Below are 23,785 nucleotides of genomic sequence, written 5' to 3' on the forward strand. Positions count from 1 at the left end.
TTGCATTTTACTTAAATTAAATGTACAGTACATAGAAAATTAATAAAAAAGTACGCATACGCTACAGTGTACAGACATTTTTTCTCTTCTTTTTTTCTGATACAATTATTTTATTATTAACGACTGCTTACTTCTTATGATGATTATCTTACAAAACCCTTTTTAGAGGTCCTTTCGTCATTTTGTCTTCAGTCTTTTTTTGTAAGTATATGTGCATTTCTTTTGCATCCTGTCATATTGAATTCTATCGAAAATTTATAAAATTTGTTTTAGAAGATTGCATTGCTTTTAAAGCTTAAAATTCTTCATTCCGTAAAAATTCTTCTTTTCTTACAATTTGTGTCTTAAATAATTGCTTAGCTTATGGGTGCTTTCATAAATGCATGATTGCGCAAGTCTGACGAATGTAAACCTTTCATTATTGCAAATGACAAATGTCAGGTGTTCAAACGCAAATTTTTGCAGCGTAAATGTGCAAATATAAAAGTTCACATGTATTAAAATTTATATTTAAAAAAGCGACAAATAAATCATGTATTTTGCGTCTATCTGCTAAAAGCCTTCAAAAAAATCCCGTGGAATCCTTATCGCACGTTGAGAATGATAGTGTCACAAACTCAAATAACGCGATTTTTCAGGAGGATTAAAATAAGAAAATACACACCTATAACAAAATTCTGCTCAATTTAAAATCGACACTTTTTGAGTTGTGACACTACCTATCTTTTTCAACCTGCGATATTTTTAAGAAGATACATCGAAATCCAAACTTCAAAATTTTGACAGATGACGCAAATCAGAAAAAGTGTTCATATATAGAAAGTAAAATGCATGCGCAAATAGTTTCTCTGACATTAGTCTGATCGTAAATGACTGCATGTAAACAAAGCAACCATGCAAATATGAAAGCACCCTCTATATCTTTAATTCTATTATTTGGATTGGCAAGATTGAGATCTTCAGACATAAAGAAATGAGAGAGCATCAGTTCTTGTACTTAGAATATTAATTGAGTCTACTCACACTTTCAAACTCGCCTAGAAACCATATCATACATATGTATGTTCGGAATTGAAAATTTCAGATATATCATTAAGAAATGAAACTGCTTTTAAGTTTCCCACTCATTTTTACTTGCGATATAGGTACTATATATCAAGTTATGCATTCGTACAAAAAAAAATAGTTGAGATAACATTTTTCCATGACATTACGATGATAGAGAACACCAAAAAAGTGGGTCCCGGAAGTCCGTCTGTCTGTCTGTCTGTATACGAAGATACAGCCTAAACGGATGGACCGATTGATGTCAAACTTGGTATGTGGCATTATTTAGCGACTATCCAGAGGTTTTTTTGGAATCAATTTTTTTTTTTTTTTACCTAAAATAACGGTACTTGTCATATACCAATTTAAGATAAGTTGAGTAGATGACTTCAGAGCCAGACATCGTGGGTTCGAACCCAACGGTCGACTCAGAAGTTTTTTCTAAATCGCCAGCTTAACTGAAGCCACCTGTGCGATAACATGAGACAATTGTCAACGATGTCTCCCCCTCTGTGCCACGTAGTTATGTGTTATATGTGTTTCTGTTGTTCTTTCTTTCTTTGTCTTTCTCTTTGTTGTATTAATGTCTTGTGCTGTATCAGCAAAATGGACTAAGTTTCCGAAGCTGTAGTGTGTGTCTAGTCCGTAGATTTATCTTCGGATTAGATTAATATGTAATGTAATGTAAAAGATAAGTTGAAATTCCTCGAAAACGAAAAAATTCATATGTAAGTTTTAAGGCAAGGTCCATCTTTCAATAAAAAAAATTATTTTGAAAATCACTATTAACGGTACCGGGCATAGAACCGTTTTTTTTTTTAAATCCGATTTACTCCGAAACTTATCATTCGATTTCAACGAAACTTTTTGTAAGAAAGCATATATGTACAAGTACATGTACATTAGGGTGGGTCAAAAAAATCGAAAATTTTTTTTTTGATTTGGTACTCCGAAAAATCGATTGCTAGACCCCTCTAGAATATACACACCAAATATGAGCTCTTTATATTAATGGGAAGGTCCTCCGCTTTGCAATTTTCCATTTTTACATTAAGCTTCTACTAAAAAAAAAGAATTTTTTTATTAATTGACTTTTTAGCAAATTTCTTTTCATATTCTTGTAGGAAATTGAACGCTCTAAAAAAAAGGCCTTATACACTTTTTTCGTTTATCTAACCGTTGAATAGATATTTGAGGGCCAAAAATCGAGAAAATCTTTAAAAATTCGTTTTTTGTTCTTTATTTTGTAACAAATTGAAAAATTATAATGATCAAACGCGCAAGACATATTCTTGTTGGAAATTGATTGCTCCACAAAAAAGGTTTTGATAAATTTTTTCATTAATCTAACCATTCTAAAGATATTCGAGGTCAAAGTTAAAAAAAAATATAAAAACATTTTATATTTTTAAAAAATTTCTAATTCACTGAAACTTCATTATTTTCAAATTAGCAAGATATATTCTTGTAGGGGATTAAACGTTCTACAAAAAATTTCTTGGAATGAAATTGATTGCTTTAACCGTTTAGAAGATATTCGTATCCAAATCGCAATGCATACGGGTCATAAGAAAACTATTGAAATCAGTGAGCATTGGTTTGGATACGAATATCTTCTAAACGGTTAAAGCAACCAATTTCATTCCAAGGAATTTTTTGTAGAACGTTTAATCCCCTACAAGAATATATCTTGCTAATTTGAAAATAATGAAGTTTCAGTGAATTAGAAATTTTTTTAAAATATAAAATGTTTTTATATTTTTTTTTAACTTTGACCTCGAATATCTTTAGAATGGTTAGATTAATGAAAAAAGTTATTAAAACCTTTTTTGTGGAGCAATCAATTTCCAACAAGAATATGTCTTGCGCGTTTGATCATTATAATTTTTCAATTTGTTACAAAATTAAGGACAAAAAACGAATTTTTAAAGATTTTCTCGATTTTTGGCCCTCAAATATCTATTCAACGGTTAGATAAACGAAAAAAGTGTATAAGGCCTTTTTTTTAGAGCGTTCAATTTCCTACAAGAATATGAAAAGAAATTTGCTAAAAAGTCAATTAATAAAAAAATTATTTTTTTTTAGTGGAAGCTTGATGTAAAAATGGAAAATTGCAAAGCGGAGGACCTTCCCATTAATATAAAGAGCTCATATTTGGTGTGTATATTCTAGAGGGGTCTAGCAATCGATTTTTCGGAGTACCAATTAAAAAAAAAGAATTTCGATTTTTTTGACCCACCCTAATGTACATATATAATTACAATATAAACCAAACATAAAATTTCGAAAAAAATAATTTTTATTTGAAAAATCAAATTTTCGAAAACGGGACATTGAATTTTTTGAAATTTAGTTTTAAGATGTTGATTAGTGATTTCTACAAAATTGCATACCAATTTTATTTTAAGACTTTTTTTCAAAAAAATTATTTATAAAAAATTAATTCTTTAAAAAACGGCTCTAACGATTTGTAAAATTTTTTTCTAAAAATGCATCTTAATATATCAATCAAAATTGCATACTTGTTTTGGAGGGCAATTTGATTTCAAATTTTATTTTATTTTTATCAAAAAAAAAATGGATTTAATTTTTTTTACATTTTTCAAATTTCTATATAAAAAGTCTTAAAAATTTGAGCAACTTTAACTCTAAGAGCAAGTTCGTGCATTTTATTTCACATTGCTGCCACAAATGCATGGATTCCATCAGTTTTTTTGATCAGTCATATTTTACAATAATTCTTCTAATACATTACCATTAAAAAAATGTTATAACCTATTAAAAACATAATTTAGCTTTTTTTTAATGCAAAATAGAAAAAAATTACGATTCTATAAATTTCTTTTTTTTTTTATACCACAGGTGTTTAAAATTCTTCATAAAATATTTTTTTTTTTTACATTTTGCATCGAAAATTGAATTTCAATATTTTTTCAAAGAATATGTGCAACAGCTATAAAAATTTTTAAATGCAAATGGTTTTAGTGAATTATATTGTAGAAAATTATAAAAAAAAAAAGAAATTTATAAAATTCATTCATTCGTGGTTGTGGTGAACGAAAACGTAAGATGATGAAATTTAATATACACTGAACGAAAAAAAGCTAATATTTTCTAAACTGGTTGCGATAGAATTTTTTTTCTATTTGGTTTTAGTACAGTCATAATTTTAGCTATCAGCCATTTCATCAGACCTATCCATTTTTTTACCGTACACCCTGTATATACGAAAAAAATTTCGTTGCAATCTTGATCAGTTATCAGTTCAGAAAAAATGCCACTTTGAGTCAAGACATGACTTCCGTCCTTACTGTTGTTAAACACGTATACTCCATAGTGAACATGTTTAAAAACTCAATTACAACCAGGATAAAAGGCAAAATTAATCTGAGATCTGTCTAACTTTTAATAATTTCTAATGAGGATTTCAAACTACAGATATGATTAAGGTAGAATGTTGACTTATGTTTTTTTTTTCCTCAGAGTTCAATATTCGAACTATGAATTCATAAAATTTTTTTAAAATCATTTACTTTATTACAAAAATTATGTTATATTTATATGTTTTCACCATCAGTTTTAAAATTCTACTCGTCATAACTAAAAATTGTTAATAAATTCCCGCTTGAGTCAGTTGCGTGTACGTGAATTTAAGGTTGTATTTATTTTTCCTTATTTAAATTTTGTAGGAATTTTCTGCTCTCTTAAACTTCAAAAGCATTTTAAATAATGTATATAGTTGTATGTATATTGTACCTGGGCGAATAACATTTGGACTAAAGGTCACTTAATACTTTTGAGTGGAATTTACTTAAAATAAACAAAAATAATGAAAATACACTGAAGCTTACATTTTTCTTCCTCATGTTACTATACACTATACAGATATATTATCCTTATTCTGTTTCTATATACCATATTAAAAAGACCTAAGCTGCACTTAAAATTTCTGGGAAAAATATTTACCAAGCAAATGTGTTTCCAACAAATGTGGTCATGTGATTTCCCGAAATACAAGGATTTTCGATTTTTGTTATTCATCAGAAACTTTTAATTCTATACTAAATTCTAAATAAGTTTGATTTATTATTCACTTATTTCCTCCAAAAATATACAATAGGTAAATGTTTAGGCATTTCTATACGCCCCACAGTGTGGCCAATCACGAATCTAGCTGGACAAAATTAAAAACTCGCGTTAAATCGACTTTTTTTCTAAACAGTTTTAAACAAATGAATGTGAATAGATAAAATTCTATAAAAAAGGAAGATTTTATGAAAAGAAATCTATAATTTCTGCAAAAATTGGGTCAAAATAGTGATGAAGAAAATGCATTTTAATAGTATTTGAACTTATTTTCCATAAACATATTCTATGATTGGATATACTTAATTATTTTAAAAAACGCTTGAAAAATCTCAATAAATAAAAACTCTGTTGCTATTCACGAAAAAAGTGAGGCACTCAAGGAATATTTCGATAAATCCTTTAAGGTTTTATTGGAATACGCTTTTCCAATTTTGCGGAGAGCGATTCTACTGATTTTAACTATTTCCTAATGGATAGGTACACTTAGGAGACTTTTAACCTTCCGTTTGTTATATTTTTCCCGTTTTTTTAATTTTTAAAAATTCTTTTCTACTTTTGTTTTACTATCTACTGTTTTTGTTTATTTAGTTACCACATAATATTGGTCAATGTCATGTTTAAATAGTGTTCCAATGTGTCTTCCACCTTTTTTGTCTTTTTTTCGCTTAACTTGAAGCACAAAACTTTTATATATGTTTTTAATTTTTGTTTATCGTCAAAAATGTTCCAAAGATAATACCTGCTCATTAAAAGATCAAAAAAACTGTCTTTTGGATCTTATTTGGCAGTTTTGACACATTTTTAGAATTTTTTTTTTTTTTTAATCTTGACTTCATTTTGAAAAGTGAAAAATGTTGTATGGCGGTCGCGAAAACGCGCGACATGTAAATAGCTAATCTTAATGACAACACTCCACAATACATTAATTAATTAATTTCAGACCGGAAAATGCGGAAAAATTAACTTTACCTCTATTTGAAAAACAAAGATATGTTTTTTTGCATTTCCTAGCCTTCTTACAGAATTTATTTTTTTTTAAATAGTTGCAATGGTAATTAATAAATAAAAATTATAATACTTTACCTCCAAATGTAGATTAACAATAAAAAAAAAACAGTTACAACAATAAAACTACCACAGCGTTTTTAATCGTCAACCAAACACAAGCGAAAAATAGAATACTTTGTATTATCTCCATCCAACTGTTGACAAGAACCAACTTTCAAGCTTAGCTTACGCTATCCGAGATGAAAACAAAAAAACCAAACATGAATTACAGTTACCCATTGTATTGAGAAGCTCAACTCATGATTTAAAATCATGTGTCTAAACTTTTTTTTTTCTATTTTGTCCAGTCAGATTGGCGAATTACCACACTGTGCGCCCTACCAAACCATGCAATAAAAGGTTCCTAAAAGAATCTTCTAATAGCGTAATAGCCTTAACAACTTGCTCTATTCTTTCTTTTCAAAGCGATATAAGTACATATATCGTCGCCCTAGTATTGGAGTGCCGTATACGCCAAATTGCATTTTTTTAACTAGGTATGCAGTCGTATGTTTTCGAAGTTGTTCTTTTTTTTCTATCTTTTTTTCGTTGCCGAGATATTCACTATTGTTTTGAAAAAAAAAACAAGAAATTTTGGCATTTACGTAAAATTTTTCATGCAATGCAAGAAAATTTTGAGAATTGTTTTGACGTACGTTATGTTTTTTTTTTGACGTAGGGGAGAGTGGGGCTAAATGTAACAGGGGTAAGAATTAACAGCTAAAAAAAGCGATGTTCCTTTCAATATTAAGAAACGCGTAAAGGAGAAAAATGCTCAATTTTTGCATATCTACCGGCACATTTTCTTCAGATGAAGATTAGACGACAGGGTGAGAAGTTACACTAGTGGTGCCCAAAAAATGCATGTTTGTAACTTTTTTTTTAAATTTTATTTTTGGTCTACCTCTTTACCCGAAAAAGATAGAGTGCTAAGTGTTTTTTTGTTATATGCAACTGTGTTTTGGCTCAAATTGCGTGTATATGTTATGTCTATATCAGTTTCGCTTTTTTTTTAAATTGATTTTATGTGCCAAATTTCATGCTGGGGCTAGTTGTAACATTTTTCCGGGGCAAGTTGTACCATGTAAAAACCTACCTATACTGAAAAATTGTTTACCTAATATAATTAACAACCCTGAATATGAATGCTTGTAATTGAATTTGTATTTATTTTGAAATTGGAAACACATTTTTGAACCACCACTTGAATTCATAAAGCTTATAAAACAATTTATGAATTCGAATAACTTTTATTTAAGACTACTGTCAAATTTTCTCTGGAAATCTTGGATTTGCTCCACTTTTTACAAATTTGCACCAAAATTTCATGACTGAGGTTTGTTTTTATTGTTATTAATTAAAAATAAATAAATATAAACAAATAAAGGTATTTTTCTCTTATTTTTAGTTCTTGGTACAACCTACCCCGGTATGTGTTACACTTTGCCCCGTATGTGGGGTAAGTTGAAACAACACGATTTTTTTTTTGGAAGCTTTTTTTTTCAACATTACCGTTATGTTTTGCTAAATTTTTATGATGGATCTTGGAGCTAAAACATGGGTCTTTAATTTAAAAAAGGTCTGGTTGACCCACTTTCAAATTTGTAGGAGAACCATCGATTTTAGAAAAAAGTGTTACATTTGGCCCCACTCTCCCCTACGTGTATCTGTATATGAATAAAAGAAACTTCTGATTTTCATGGCGTATACGGCAAACTCATTTTGGACAAAAATTTAAATATTTTGAAAACTAAACGAATTGCAGATGTCCAATAGCTTGTATATAAAAGACACATTTTAATTATACAGGGTGTCCCAAAAGTAATGGATCAAACGAAATATGCTGATAGGGGATCTTAAGGGCTCTCAGGATTTGGTAACTTGTTCATCCCAAATCCTTACGGTTTTCGATTTAATGCAATTCTTGTGAAATTTCGAAAAATCCCTACTTTGCAACAGTATTTTGCTTCCTACGCCCGTTATTGATTTTTGTTTTTTTAAATTCTTTTACAAAAACATTGCCAAATAATTAGGAACAATTAATTAATCAAAATATTTTTTATTCCATACGCCATTTCGGTGCAAATTAACTAACAGTTTCAAGTTTTATAAAAAATCAGTTTCTTACTTTTTTTTGAGAGCAGCACCGTTAAAAAAATTTGTGCGGTGTGAGAATGGTTTATTATTTTAAAAAGTTGCCCTGTTATTGTAGTTTTCAAAAAAGTATAAAAATTCCCAAAGTTGCAGTTAGATCGCAATATATTACAATTTGAATTCAACAAAACAGGGTTCTTCAGAGCAAAAATACAAACAAAAATAGAGGCTTTTGTTCAAAGAAAAATAAACAAATAACAGTTCGAGAAAATGTGTTTATTTTTGGTTGTTTTTTGTTCTGAAAAACCCTGTTTTGTTGAATTCAAATTGTAATATTTTGCGATCTAACTGCAACTTTGGGAATTTTTATACTTTTTTGAAAACTACAATAACAGGGCAACTTTTTAAAATAATAAACCATTCTCACACCGTACAAATTTTTTTAACGGTGTTGCTCTCAAATAAAAGTTAGAAATTGACTTTTTATAAAACTTGAAACTGTTAGCTAATTTGCAAGGAAATGGCGTATGAAATAAAAAATGTTTTGATTAATTAATTGTTCCTAATTATTTGGCAATGTTTTAGTAAAAGAATTGTAAAAACCAAAAATCAATGATGGGCGCAGGAAGCAAAATACTGTTGCAAAGTAGGGATTTTTCGAAATTTTACAAGAATTGCATTAAATCGAAAACCGTAAGGATTTGGGATGAACAAGTTACCAAATCCTGAGAAGCCTTAAGATCCCCTATCAACATACTTCGTTTGATCCATTACTTTTGGGACACCCTGTATATCATACTAAAATATCAAAAAATACCAGCGGTTAGTTCTTTCGCAATTATCTTCCGAACATTTAAATGCGATTTCCCAAAAATGTAAAAATGGCGTATACGGCACTTCAATACTAGGGCGACGATATGCCTGTCAACGAAACATATCACAAATTAGTCCAACTCTGAAGAATCATTTCTCATTCTAGCTTGCAAACTACCAAACTAAGTGAGCTTCAACTTGAAAGTTGCAGTTGTGTTTCTTCACAACATTTTTGAAGTGAAAACTTCTTTAGTATCGTAGTGATTTGAAACAAGATGAAACGAAAACGCGACACGAGTTCAACTTGTTATAAATTTTTTGTTTTAATAGATAGATAAATGAAATTTGTAGTGTAGACAGGTAATTAAATAAATTATAATTGTACAAAATTTCAATTAATTTCATATTCAAAATTCGGAGATAACGGTAAAAAGATGTTCTTTTCCAACACACGTTATATCTTTTGATCTAGTGCACATACAAATTTGGTTTAACTTTAATACGCATGCTGATAACATAACCTTTTATTTGATATATCACACATAACGTTACGTGCTCTACAAGTTACACAATCTTAAGTTGAAAAAATCAAAAATACCTCAAAACACCCGTGGAGATCTGTTGGCGATGACCAGCTACCAGTATGTAGGAAGTACCGTAATCTCAGCTTGAAATTTCCACATAGCTGGCTTTATTTTCTTATTTTTTTTCTAGGCATGATAGAAATATGATTCATACGTCATATAAAAGGTGAAATAACCTTTCAGATGATATAAAATTTACTATAGGTTGTCATTTAAAAAAAATATATTTAATGGTGTTAAAAGAGAAAAAAGATTATTTTTTTGCTTTTTTCATCAAGAATAGTGATTTGGTTTGAAAAAAATGAGGTCTTTTTGTAGATGTTGTATAGACATGGACGATATAAATATTTTGAGCTGAAACAATAAGCTTTCAGATGATATAAAATTAATATAGGTTGTCATATAAAAAACATGCATAGGTAATTTTTTTCTTTTTTTTTGCAAGAAATTTTTTTTTTTTAAGGTTTCACTTCAACCACGTGTGAATTGCACACATGACTTTTTTTTTTCTTTATTTTTCGTTTTACTTAGGAGTAGCTACATGAACTGTCAAATTTAGGAACTATGTATTTCTTCAGCCGTACGACACGAATATCAAACTCTATTTTTCGTTTCCTTCTAACATCAAGGAAATTATATTGCTAACAAGACAAATTCGACCCTAATAATGCTCAATTTAACACTCCAAAACTATCCAACCTTCATTAGAAATTTTAGATTTAAAGACTTTCAAATCGTTTGAAAAATGTAAATTAAAATAATTGTCCCCCAATTTGAATTGACATCATTTTCTAACTAACAAAAATAAACACGTTTTTCTCTTTCTCCTTTTTTTAGGACAATCAATTCCAGGATGACAAACATAAAATCCGAGGCTACAATGAGGTGGTAGAGAAGCCACAAAAATACACCAAGACCAGCATCACCAACAACGGTAAATAATTCTTTTTGTAGTGAAATTTTCTATTTTTGTGCTGCAAATGCTATAAATGCAAATGCACATACAAATCACATATCGACCAATTTTCAAATGTCACATTGAGTTCAAACTGAAAAAAAAAAACGCCCCCTATATACATAACTAATGCCATATACATGTATTTCTCTATGTCTGTTTGTAAATCCAGGTTATCCATCAAAATCGGTTGAATGCAAGCCACAGCAATTAACAGCAATTGGCAATCGCCTTCTCGATTGGTTCTCCGTCATAATGGCCGACAGCAAGAAACGCCGTCAGCACAATCAGAAATCTAAAGCGCACTTCCCACCCGCATGCAAAACCGAAGCCAAATGGATGTTCGGCCATTTGGATTTGAACAATGACGGCTTCCTGTCCCTGCAGGAAATGTACGACTTGGAACATGACCAGAATGAACGTTGCATCAAGCCATTCATTGACACATGCGACCTGGACCAGGATAGCACGATTAACACGCGCGAATGGTGTCGTTGCTTCGAGAAGACAGATCGTCCTTGCGCCGCGGTTAGACGAAGAATCGCTGGCGACTTTGCAGGTGAGATAGGTATATATTGACTTTTTGACATAAATATACTTTCACAAAATGCTCCGCTCCGCTCGCTCCCCGTTCATCACTCTGCGCTCTTCACCGCACTTTATGATGATGTTCATAATGATGATGATGATGCTTTATAAAAGTTGACACTTTCGCATCAAAATGACAGTTGTAGGTGGCGCTGCATTTGGGTGTTGGTTAGTTGCTAGTTGAACAACTTACTTCCGCCCTTGTACGCTCCGCTTCGGTCTGCTTTTGCATTATTTGCTATTGCATTTTCTGTGCACGTAAAATGCACAGAGAACTTTGCAAAAACACTCTCATATCCAATCCATCCGTAATTCACTCACACATACACGCACACATTGTACATTGATACACAACACACATATGAAAAAAAAAGTACACATTTAGTATTCTCTCTCTGCTGATGCTTGTTTCGCTATATAAAATGTCCTTTCTCGCGCGCTTTTAAACGTATAACCCTTCACATCACAACATACTCACGCTTGCAGGATTCCGTGCTAATTGGAGAATTTTGTTTTCGTTTATTTTTTTTCAAGGAGCCTATGCACCTGATTGCGACGTTCAAGGATTCTATAAGCCAACACAGTGTCACAATTCGGTCGGCGTATGCTGGTGTGTTGACAAACATGGCGTGGAGTTTGCAAATACCCGCACCCGAGGAAAACCAAACTGCGGTAAGTATATATATCTACCCCATTCGTCTATGTCTCCTCTAATGCTTAACCCAACCCAAACCTCCACCCACAATTGAATCGGGTAAGAAAATGCAATGCACTTTTACACTACTTGAACCAGAAAAAAAAAATAAAGGAAAATGTAGGCATACACAACTTTATATCGTAAAACTTATGAATACAGTTAAACCCCATTAAATACCTGGGAATGAGATTTACTTATTTGTTGGTTTTAGTTTGAAGTGGAAAAAACTTAAAGTTAAGGACCTTTATAGAAGGCAGAAATCCTTCCCAACTCATTTACTCCGAAGTAGAATTTTTTTTAAGACTTTTAGGGATATCGAAGTTAGCAAATTGGGGTGTGAGATGTGAGTGACGATTGTAGTGACGTTGTAATTTTGAAATCTATTAGGGTAAAGGTTTTAACAAAGGAGTTATTTGGTAGGTTTTAAAACTGAAACTAATAATTGTTTTTAGAAATAAAATGAATCCTAATTAGAAATTGAAGTAAACAGAAAACACTTTTGGAAAGTTATGCCATGAAATAAAATTTAAAAAATTTGGCGACCAATGTCAGCTACCGTTATTCTTAATTGTTTTAAATTACCATAGAAAAACGCACCAAAAACCACACACACCACTAATTTTTTAACAATTACACGGTGTTACAAAAATGAAGTTTTAAAATATACGCGGGCGGAGACCTATCACGTTTTGTAGAGCTAGTTGCACTGATTACGAAACAATATTTAAAAAGTCGAAAACACCCCCAAAATATGGAGTTAGGGGCAAAAAACGGTTTTTTTTACCTTCACCCATTGAAAAAACTCTAGCTTTGTCAAATTTTTACCCATTTTCGATTTTTTTACAAGATATTTCTGATAGGAAATAAATACACCTTTTCAAAAATGTATAAAACATGTATCTCGGTTAAACCACCTAGAATTTATAAGCTGTTAAAGTTCAAAAATTCCATTTTTTTCGTCATTTACCCAACTTCGACATCAAATTAAAGTATATATTTTCACAACAACATGCTGTTTTAAAAAAATATTCTAAAATAATATTTATTTCCAAATCAAACGAGGTATTTTTTATGAAAATCAGTTTAAAATTGGCTTAGAAAAAAAAAATAACAATTTCAACCAAGATACAGAAATTCGAACTTTTAGGTATAGAACAAAAATTTTATTTTGGCATATAACTTGGGCGCCAGGATTTGATAACGGGTTTTTGTAGAGAAGTTCAATACAAACATTTTTTTCTTTGGGAGGGGGGTCTATCTCCCCCCGTTTAGGTGGGAGGGGCAGTTTTCTAAAAAAAAAAATGATCAAAATAAAAAAAAATTATTAAAAAACAACGGCAACACTTACAGTAATAAATGATACCATTTCCGAAAGGCAAAATTGTACATTTAATTTCAATTTTTAAATCAATATATTATTTTATAACCAATAGTTTTTGAAATAATCGATTTCAAAGTTAATGAATTTTCAATGGGTGAAGGTCAAAAAAACCGTTTTTTGCCCCTAACTCAAGATTTTGGGGGTGTTAGGGACTTTTTAAATAGCGTTTCGTAATCACTGCGACTAGCTCTACAAAACGTGATAAGTCTCCGCCCGCGTATATTTTGAGTGTTACACCGTGTTATTGACCATTTTCCGCGAAGAAACACGAAGAAAATTTGTTATTTTTCAATTTATAATTTTTTCATATGACTTTATTTTATTTTATTTATTTAAAAGTAAATTAATGCTATTACTTTATGCCACAGTATCATGGTTATTTTCTCAAATGAGATAATAGTGATCTTAAATTCAAGGTATGGAATAAAATGTTTGTCGGGAAGATTTGGGGAGAGATTTGCTAAAGTCTGTCTGTTAACCCGCCAACCTTTTAGAGAAGAGTCATATAATTTCATAGAGTTAAATCTGCTTTACAACACCTACGGACGGAGTTAGCGAGCCTTTCTAGACCTAAGTTAAGTACCCAAAAATACTTGACTGATGCCCTCGAACAGCATCCGGTTCCAGTCACCCCTAGATTTGGTCCACAGTTCATCTTAAAAACAAAAATTATTTTATAATCAGTTTTCAGACCTTGAATTGTTAAATTTGGTTTATCTTTTTTTTGGTTGATAATACTGTTGCAGTTTAGCTTTTTTTTGACTTGCTAAACAATAAGAAAACACAAAAAAATGCACCAAAGAATTGTAAAGCCTTTTAAAATAAGATGCAGGTGTATAATTTCAGAAGAAAAATGTGTGCCTTATTTTTGAGCAGGAGTTTATAAAAATTAAAGGCCGACCTTACAGATTGGTGCCTAATTTTGACAAACAAATTTTGACAACGTTCGGAAGATATAACCTTAAAATTACCCTGTTACCACAGCACACATATAATGTGGTAACAGGGTAATTTTAGAAAAAAAACATAATTTTCTCAAAACGATTCTACTAATAAATTTCAAGTATTATATTATGTTAACGGTACATTGAATCATTTTTCAAACTATTCTCGCAAACAACTAATTCAATTTCAACGAAATATGCAAGAGCATGTATAAAGTTTTACTTAATATAAATTTAGAAAAATAATTTTTGGATGTTTAAAAATAATTTTTATTTTTTGTTTTGTAAAATCAAATCTTCGAAACGATGTTGATCAATGATGATGATGTTGAAGTACGATTTTTTTTTCTGAAGGTGTTTTTATTTAGGGACCAAAATGTAGGTCAAAGAACCCTTTTCTTGATTTTTGAATTTCATGAGTAAAATTATTAGTTTTGAAAATTTTTCAAAAAAATTATAATTTTTGAAAACTAATTTGAGATTTTCTCATATATATATTTTTTGAACAAATTAGAGGGTTATTTTATTTCTTCTTTTAAATCATTACAAATTTTAAAACATAAAATAACTATAATGCATTAGAATCGCTTTTAGAATTTGACTTTTTTTCGACGCCTAAATGTAATGATGGATTTTGGTCGATTAATCAAAAAAAAGAGTAAAATAGACTATACAACAGTCCAAAAAAAAAATTTACAACAGTTCTGTAATGTATAAATTATGGTATTTGATCAAATTCTTACTAAAAAATGTGTAGGTACTAAAATTATAAAAGTTTTTAGAAAAATGTTTCTTCTGAACAGTTTATAAAACAGCAGGTATAACTGATTTTAAGTCTAAGTTCTTATAAAATATTTAAATTGATCCTGTGACAAACCTTTTTATTACCAAGTTTATATCGGATTTAATCAATAAAACTTAAATTCGGACATACTCAAAATATTTCATCAGTTTCATTTTCGAATGTTCAAGACAGAAAACTTATTAATTGATGGAAATGAGAGATAACTTCTTACCTAAAAAATTAAAATTTCAGACTGATGACTTATTATGTTGCAAAGTTAAATGCTGAATTAACATATTTTTTTTTTTTTTTAATATGTGTCAACCAACATCAAACGTAAAAGCAACTATATTACAATGTTAGGCAATTTTGCAGAATTTTGAAAAATACTCAGCCCGCAAAACCCTTGAAAGACTTATGTTATACCTATGTACATATTTTTTCTTTCCAGGATGTGAAAAAAAAACCCACTTAAGTGTAGTACACTTATTGTGGTTAGAATGTAAAAAGCGAATTGAACGCACACACACATAACATATATGTACTTCTACTACTTGTGCTTTTGAACCAGATGAATATAACAAACCATAAAGTTAAAACGGTTTACTGATTTCCGAAAGGAAGTAAATGCTTTTTACATATTTTTTTTTTTTTTTTTTTCAAACTTCATCATAATACAAAATCCTTCCATATATCCTCACATGATTTATTCAAGGGTGAACATACTACACAAAAAAAGCTTAGAATAAACATAGACAATTCAAACCTATGTAGGCAGTAGAAAAAAAAAAAAAGTAATTAAAACACTGAAAAATAAAACACTAACACATGCAACAAACAGCAGCAGCAGCAGAATTATGGAGGTGTTTTCATGAAGAGCCTCGTTGACTACTTCAAGCACTGACTTTGGATTTTTAGATACCTGGTAGTGCACTCACTACTCAAGTGGCTCTTTGCGATGAAAATTTAGATATTTCACACCAAAGTACCAAACACCTATGAATTAAGATGTCAGATGTGGATGTGTGTGGTGGCATTTTTTGTGCTTTTATCCTCTCAAAAAGTTTCATCATGTAAATTTCAAATGGTTTACGTCGAAAATGTTTAACAATGGGTTTTGATTTTATTTTTTTTTTCTGTCTAAAAGGACATTGTTTTACATTTCACTTACTGGTTATAAAATAGAAACTTATTTAAATTTTGATCAAAAAATACAACTCCTTTTAAAAACTCTAAATTTTAAGGATATAAGAAAAACATTGCAGGTCCTATTACAGTTTCTTGATTCATCATAACTTCTAAACTACTTATCATAAATAGACAAATGGGGTATCCTCGGAAGCGTCTTTTTTTTCTTGCTGGTTATAGGCTATGTGACCTCGCATTTTATTATTTGAAAAGAAAAAAGTTTTTGTATAATTTACGAACAATTTTTGTTTTCTTTTGTAATTTCAGAAAATGTACTCAACAATGCCTCATCATTAACATCAGACGATGAAGACGAAGAAACAGACGATGATGATAGTGCGGAGGGTAGCGCTGATCAAATGCTAGTTTTCTAAGCTCGTAAATATTTTAATCTTAATGTTTCTACGAACACACATCATAATATCAACATCTTTCGTATACCAACAAAAAAAAAAATAATAATTTGAAAAAAAAAATATGTCATGTTGCTCCCATTAAACACTTAACAAAATCAGGCATTTTTTCAAAAAAAAAAAAAAAAAAAAACAACCCAAAAGAAACAGTAAAACACAACATTTTTACTGAAAACAACAAACTCACTAAAAACCAAAAAAAAATTAAGAAGAAAAAAAAAAGGATTTTGGCAAAAACTAGGTAAAAATAGCAAATAAGCAACTTAATTATAAACAGCAGACAAAATTTTTATAATTTCACATAAATTAAATTGCTTAAAGCAAAAAAAAAAGGAGAAAATATATTAAAAAAACATAATATATTATCTTCTCTTTCACCCAAAAAAATCAGCGCAATGTAAAAACAAAAATTTAAATTACTTCATAAATATGTTTGATGTTAAAAAAAAAAAATAAACCAAACAATTTAATTAAGAACTTAAATTAAAAACACATAAAAATTAATTAATTAGTGTAAATCTTAAAACAATTATTAAACATTTTCTTTTGTTTTATTGTATTCAAAAAAATATAATTTAACAAAAAAACAAAAGAAATGATTTTTTGCAACGAGAATTAGGCAACATGATATTTATTATAGAAAATATTATATTTTTTAAATAATAAATTAAAACCAAAAATCATCATAAAATTAAAAAACAAAAATAAAAACGAAAGGACTTATTTGAAAAAAAAATAAAAAAATTCGCATCATAAAATTAATTTATTTAATTATCTTGTGTATTGCGCGCATAACTTTAAAGGCTTTTTAATGTCCTTTTTCTTATATGCATTATGATAGAATGGATAGGATAAACGATTAAATTAATTGATATTAAACTCCTATATTAAGCAAATTTATTTGCGTTTGATATTATTTTTCAAGAAGCAAGCTAATATTCCGCCCAAAATATATAGAAATGAAAAAAAAAGAAAAAAAATATTTAAAAAAAAATTATTGTGATAAGTTAAAATAAATATTTAAAAGTACATTTTTATTTCTTGTGTTGTTTAACTTTAGGTTTTAACGTAATTTTGTTCTCTGTTTCTTTATATAAATTAGAAATGTAAATGTTTCTTCACAGTTTTTGAGTCATTTCTGAAGAGATTTAATTTTTTTTTTTTTAAGTTACTTAGTTGGTATCACTGAAATCAATGATTATGTTTTACACAAAGTGCTAATGAATTTTACCTTTAAATTTGCCGGTTAGAGCCTCACTCCTAGGGCTTTAAAAGAAACTGCAAAATGAGTAGCGTTACGCGTTACTTTCATATAATTCGTATATTTCGTGTACTTCGTTTAATACTAAACGTATGGTACGATTTACGTTTGGTACTTGCATTACTTGTTCAGTACCAGTAACGAAAAATACGAGTTTAAGAAGTAGAATTTCGTTCCTTAAGGTAGTTAACTTTCTTAGTGATAGGGCAAACAACGCTAAAATGAGTGTATTATTTTGTTTCGTATATCATATATCAGATTTGGTATTGGAATTGGAATCTCATCGTTACTATGTATGTTTCGTTACTTGTTCAGTACTAACAACAAAACATACGAGTAACGATATTGTTAAGAAAGTAACGTTTTGTTACTCGTTACTCATGTGAAGTATTGAATACTTACAATTTGCTAAAGGTCTAGCTGTTTTAAACAGCTCGTAACAAAAGAACTAGAATTTAATTGTTAACTTAAAACGTCACAGATATTTGTTGCAATCTGCAATGGGAAAGGATTGAATTCATCATCGGCATTGTAGAAGTAATTTACCAAATCATCGACATTACTTTCGACAACACTCCTAATTCCTGCAAAAGCTTTCCTCAAAATTCTCTTGCAGGAAAGTATCAACACTCTATTGATGTTGGAGTTGTTTGCATTTGGTGGATTGAATGTGGTTGATGTGGAAATAGGCTTATACTTTTGATCATTGACAGATCAAGCAGTTCCTTTGGTTCTCGTTAGACAATCCTTGCAAAGCGAAATTTCAATGACAAGTTTCAGAATTGCATGTATTTGAAAATAAGCAAGGTTGTGGATTTGTACGCGCATCGAAACTATTATGTAACGAAGTGCCAAATGTGCTGAGTTGGTTAGTTACAGCTTAGAATCTGTAAGATTATCTTTTCAAACTTTTTTCCACACTTCAGATTCAGATGGTAAATGCCTTTGAAATCCATGAAAGGGTAACACCCCTTTGTTACTTCTAAAAAAAAATATCGTGATGAGCTGACATCTGGCATCTGCTGGGGCAATTCTTTCGCTGGTTTTTATTTGAAAGCGTACGTCAAAAGATTAAAATCCATGAAAATCCAAGAAATCGATTTATGAAATGGAGTTTTTTGATGATCAGGTACGCACTGAGAAGCTTCATGTCATAAAAACTGATCTTGGTTTTTTCAAGAGGTTTCGCTTTTCCAAAAAGATTAGATATGCGAAATAAATATTCCTTAGACCGCTTTAAGTTCGGTAACCAAGAATTCTGCTTCTATAAAGCTTTACAAAAGTTTTAAGAGCATCTGTAAGTCTTTATAGAAGCAAAATTGGCAATTGGGTCCGCGTCATGTCATGCTTTATAGTCCTTTGAACTGAGGTAAGAAAAGATACATCCTTGAACTCCTGAGTAGATCGTTTGCTAGCTTGATGGAGTGTTTGTGAAGTATTCGATTTTGAACCTGTATACTTGTCTTCAAGGCGATATTCATACGAATTCAATGATATTAAAACAAAATAACAACCTAAACCTAGGGTTGCATTTAATCTAGGTACCATTGACATCACTGAGTAATTTAATATCGATTGCTTTAAAATAACAACAAAAATCTCCTCTTTATTGAAATGGCTTTTTGCTTTACCACTTTGTGTCATTTTTTTTTTTCCTTATTTAATGAAAAAATAAAATATATTAAAATGAAAAACTTAGAGAAAGAAATTAAATTCTATATTCCAAACCAATTTAATTTTTGTTTAAAAAAAATTATAAACATTGTGTGTGCGATGCAAGTAAAAGATTTAAAAAAAAAAAACATTAACTGATCAAAAAAAAAAAAAAACATAAACAAAAAATACCATGTAGTTTAACATAAAAAAAAATCATGACAACACGTTTATAGTTAAGTGCAGTAAATACAACAAAAAAAAAAAAATGAATAATCGTGCTTACACAAATTATAAAAAAAAAAATAATTAATATGAAATCAATTAATAGCATTAGCTATATCGCTACCTTAAGACAAAATTTATTAATAATATGCAAAACTAAAAATTAAAACAAAAAAAAAAAAAACAAAAATTAAATTAAAATACATAAATGTAATTAAGCACTTTTAACAAGAAACCAAAAAAAAAAAAAAAAATGAAACAAAAAATTAAGCTTTGATAACTTAAACAACAAAACCAAAAAAAAAAAAAAAAACATTTAAACAAATTGTGTAAAATGCGAACAAGAAAAAAAATGATTTTTATAAAAAAGAATAACAGAAAAAAAAAACCTAAAATATTTATAGACATATAGTTTACGTGTAAAAAAAAGTATATTTAACAAGAAAACTTAAAGTAAACAACAACAACAAAATATAAAAATGCAATTGGATGTTATTTATGTTTAAAAAAAATAAAGTAAAATAAAAAAAAAAAAATTGCAAACAAAAACATTCTCCTCTATCCCTCCATTAAACATACATTTATTTAAAATTTTAAATTTAACACTATATTTCGTCCTTAGTTTTTTAAACAAAAAAATAATCAGAAATAAAAAAAAAAAAAACATAAAATGAATTTATGCAAAAAATCATAATAGTAAAAGAAATAAAAATAATAAAATTATTATTATTAAATGAATCGATTTATGTTTAACATAACAACAACTATTTATTAATATTATAATTATTTATACTCGTACCTATATTTATAATTGATACACACACATACACAGATAACACATACAACCTTATACAAACACTCAAATTATACATATAAAAAGAAATTACACACATGGATAAACAAAGATTTTAAAGTATAAATTAAAATAACAAGAAAAAAAATAATTATGATTGTGTTTGATTAAGTTGTTTATAATAATTATTATGATGTTTATTTATTTAAATAAATAAAAGTCATACAATAAACTAACTTTTGTTTTATTTATTGAGATAGTTGAAAAAAGATGCTTTTGTTTTGTTTCGCCAAAGATTTTGATAAACCAGGAGTAGGAATGTTATCAATTTTATTGATACTGAAGTATGTAAATGGTAATGCAAAAAAGTTGAATTGCAGTGAAATTAATGGGTACGATCGATAGTGCAAAGTTTTATTCTAAAAACTCCCCATTACTGCCAAATTTTTGAGGAGTGGGGATGAAATCCTCTCAGAGAAAGAAAAAAATGTCCAAAAGTACCCAACCGCTTTTTGTTCAAACTTTTCTGCTTCCAAAAAAGTAAACAAAGAAAAAAAAAATAAACAAATAGTCCGGTCAATTTAGACATCCGAGGTTACATTAATTCCCAGCAAGCTGAAATTTGGTAGGATTGTTGGAAACACCATCATAAATTAAATCTAAAAAGTCTTCATCAATTCGAGACCTGGAAAAAAATTTTCTTGGGGTCAAAGGTCACAAAAACTGGTTTTTCACGATTTTCACCAAAATGGTAAGTCAAAAAATTTTCCATGCAAGAATTGTAGACCAGATTATTATATATAAAAAATGTCATGACACTTTTTTTCCTAAGATCCACCGTTTCGTAGGTATAACGATTCAAAAAGTTGAAGTTGAGTTGTAATCGTCATAATCAGGCCTATTCTGAAAAAAGAACTCCCAACTGAAAAGTTCTTGAAATTTCATTATTTTTTTAGCTTGAATGAATTTCGTTCTTCGATGGTTAAGAATATGGGGAAAGCAAAAAAAATGATAATTTTCACCATCCTCCCTCCCGAAACCATTTCCCTGGAAATTTTTGTTTAGAATAGGTCTGAATATATACAGAGTGTCCGATAGAGAATGGACAACCTTAAAACGGTTGATAGCTACACTTTAGACTGTTCTAAAACCGGATAGAAAAAAGTTGTATAGCAACCAGTTCATAAAATATTGGCTTTTTTTCGTTCAGTGTATTTTAAATTGTATCATCTTATGTTTTCGTTCACTACAACCACGAATGAATGAATTTTATTTATTTCTTTTATTTTTATAATTTTCTACAATAATTGGATGAGTACATAAGCACTTTAAAAATTTCATAGCTATTGCACATTTTATTTAAAAAAAATTTGAAATCTGTTTTTTGATGCAAAATGTAAAAAAAAAAGTATTTTATGAAAATTTTTAAACACCTGTGGTATAAATAAATCTATGGAAACCTAGGTGGCCAAATTTCTAAAAAATATTCTACTTATATGAGAATATTTTTAAGAAAGTTGGCCACCTAGGTTTCCATAGATTTATTTATACCACAGGTGTTTAAACACGTTTAAGCCTAAAACACGTTTAGGCCTAAAAGGCATTGGGCCAAACACTTGGTATATTAATTAGATCTGACGCCCCTGCATCGTATGGCATCACAGTGCAGATTCCTAAGATCTTGCTTTTGAAGAAGCCAGCTTTTTCATCGAAATCTGTTGTATGTATGTTGTGTTAATTACACAGGTGGCAACGAAAAAAAAAAGAATGAACCAAACCCTACTTTTCTAAAGGATTTTTGTGTGCTGAGTCCGAATCCGTAGTCAAAATTTTACTGGCACATCACATTTTTTTAAATACTCGAATATTAGAAGGTCAAAAACGCATTTTTAAGATACATTTGACGTCGAATTACATCACCGTCAAGTTATTTTTTTGCAAAACAACTTATGAAATCTCAAAACGCCATATTAAAACGTATTTATTTTTTTTTTCAAAATTATTTTTTTTCTCAAAGATATTGAAAAAAGAAATTAATGATAAATATCTAAAAATCTTGCTTGATTTTTTTTTCAAAGTGATGAACGGTTTTTTGAACCAAATTCCAGTTGGCGTCTTCTGAATATAAATTTTTGATCAGAAAGAAAAAAAATGATGATATTGGAAATTTTATTAGCTTCATGGCCTTGACATATGTTTTATGAAAAAATTAGTCTTTATGGGTTAACAAAGCCTAAAAAAATTCGGGTATTTTTCTTACATTTTTGGTAAAGTTTTGTTCGATATACGAGTCCGAAATAATAAAATTTTTTTGAAACATTTACATTAAAAATACATAATATTGATATTTTTACAAATCAAAAAGCTTATAAGGGAGCACTGCCGCCGCAAATTTGGTGCTTTTTGGCATAAAAATTTATTTTCACGGCCATTTCTTGATGAAATGACATGAAATTTGGTACATATTTATACGGACAATACGAAAAAGCTGCCAACTTTTTTTTATTCAAAATGGCGGCTCCAAAAAAATGACGGCCAGAATAAGCCTTTAAATAGAATTCTGCTTTTTAAAATAGCATATCAGCTAGAAATTCTCTTCAATTCAGGTCAAAAAGGTTTTAGATCTTAAATATATAATTCATAGATTCATATTCCATTAAGAAAAATCAAAAATTTTGAAAACAAAGTCCAAAAATTGCCGAAACACATTTTTAGACCGCTTATTACGCTATTTTATGGATATTTTTTTTTTTAATTAGCCCCATTTTGACATCTCTTCTATTTAATTGTGATAATAAATTGGTGTTATATAATGAAAAATTTCTCAGTTCAATAAAACTGAGAATTTATTTTTTCGGTAAACCAAAATATTTTTTTTTTCTAATAGATTTTAATATTCTAAATTCAAATCCAAAGTCGAAAAAAATCTATGACGTCACGTTTCGTCATTGTCAAAACGGAACAAATTGAAGTTTAGTTCACGATCATAACACTGGAATGACTGTGGTACTCTAGTTCAACTCAAGAGCTTAAAAATTTTTTCACAGAACACGAATAAAATGGCAAGTGTAAAAATTTCATCCAAGTTTTTTTACAAAGTGGGCAAGTGCAATTTTAATTGCAACCAGTTTAGTTACAGATCATAAACAAATGTATGTATATAACTTCCAGAAAAAACGTTAATGCAACTAAATAAAAAAATGAATTAGACAGAAGTATCAATTTGATA

General features: G+C 29.2%; 1 protein-coding gene across 4 annotated transcripts in view; it reads left to right on the forward strand.

Moving 5' to 3' along the window:
- The window catches only part of LOC129913126 (proteoglycan Cow), a 102,626-nt gene extending 82,939 nt beyond the window's left edge, over positions 1-19,687 (forward strand). For 2 of the 4 annotated variants that reach the window (XM_055991636.1, XM_055991638.1), the window contains exons 8-11: positions 10,512-10,608; positions 10,802-11,197; positions 11,752-11,889; positions 16,479-19,687. In XM_055991636.1, coding sequence (XP_055847611.1) covers positions 10,512-10,608; positions 10,802-11,197; positions 11,752-11,889; positions 16,479-16,585 — 738 coding nt within the window. In that variant the 3' untranslated portion in view covers positions 16,586-19,687. The remainder of the gene's footprint in view (positions 1-10,511; positions 10,609-10,801; positions 11,198-11,751; positions 11,890-16,478) is intronic. The other 2 variants (XM_055991637.1, XM_055991640.1) reach the window with 1 other exon arrangement.
- The last annotated feature ends 4,098 nt before the right edge of the window (positions 19,688-23,785 follow it).

This window comes from Episyrphus balteatus, chromosome 3 (assembly GCF_945859705.1).
Source record: "Episyrphus balteatus chromosome 3, idEpiBalt1.1, whole genome shotgun sequence".
NCBI lineage: Eukaryota > Metazoa > Arthropoda > Insecta > Diptera > Syrphidae > Episyrphus > Episyrphus balteatus.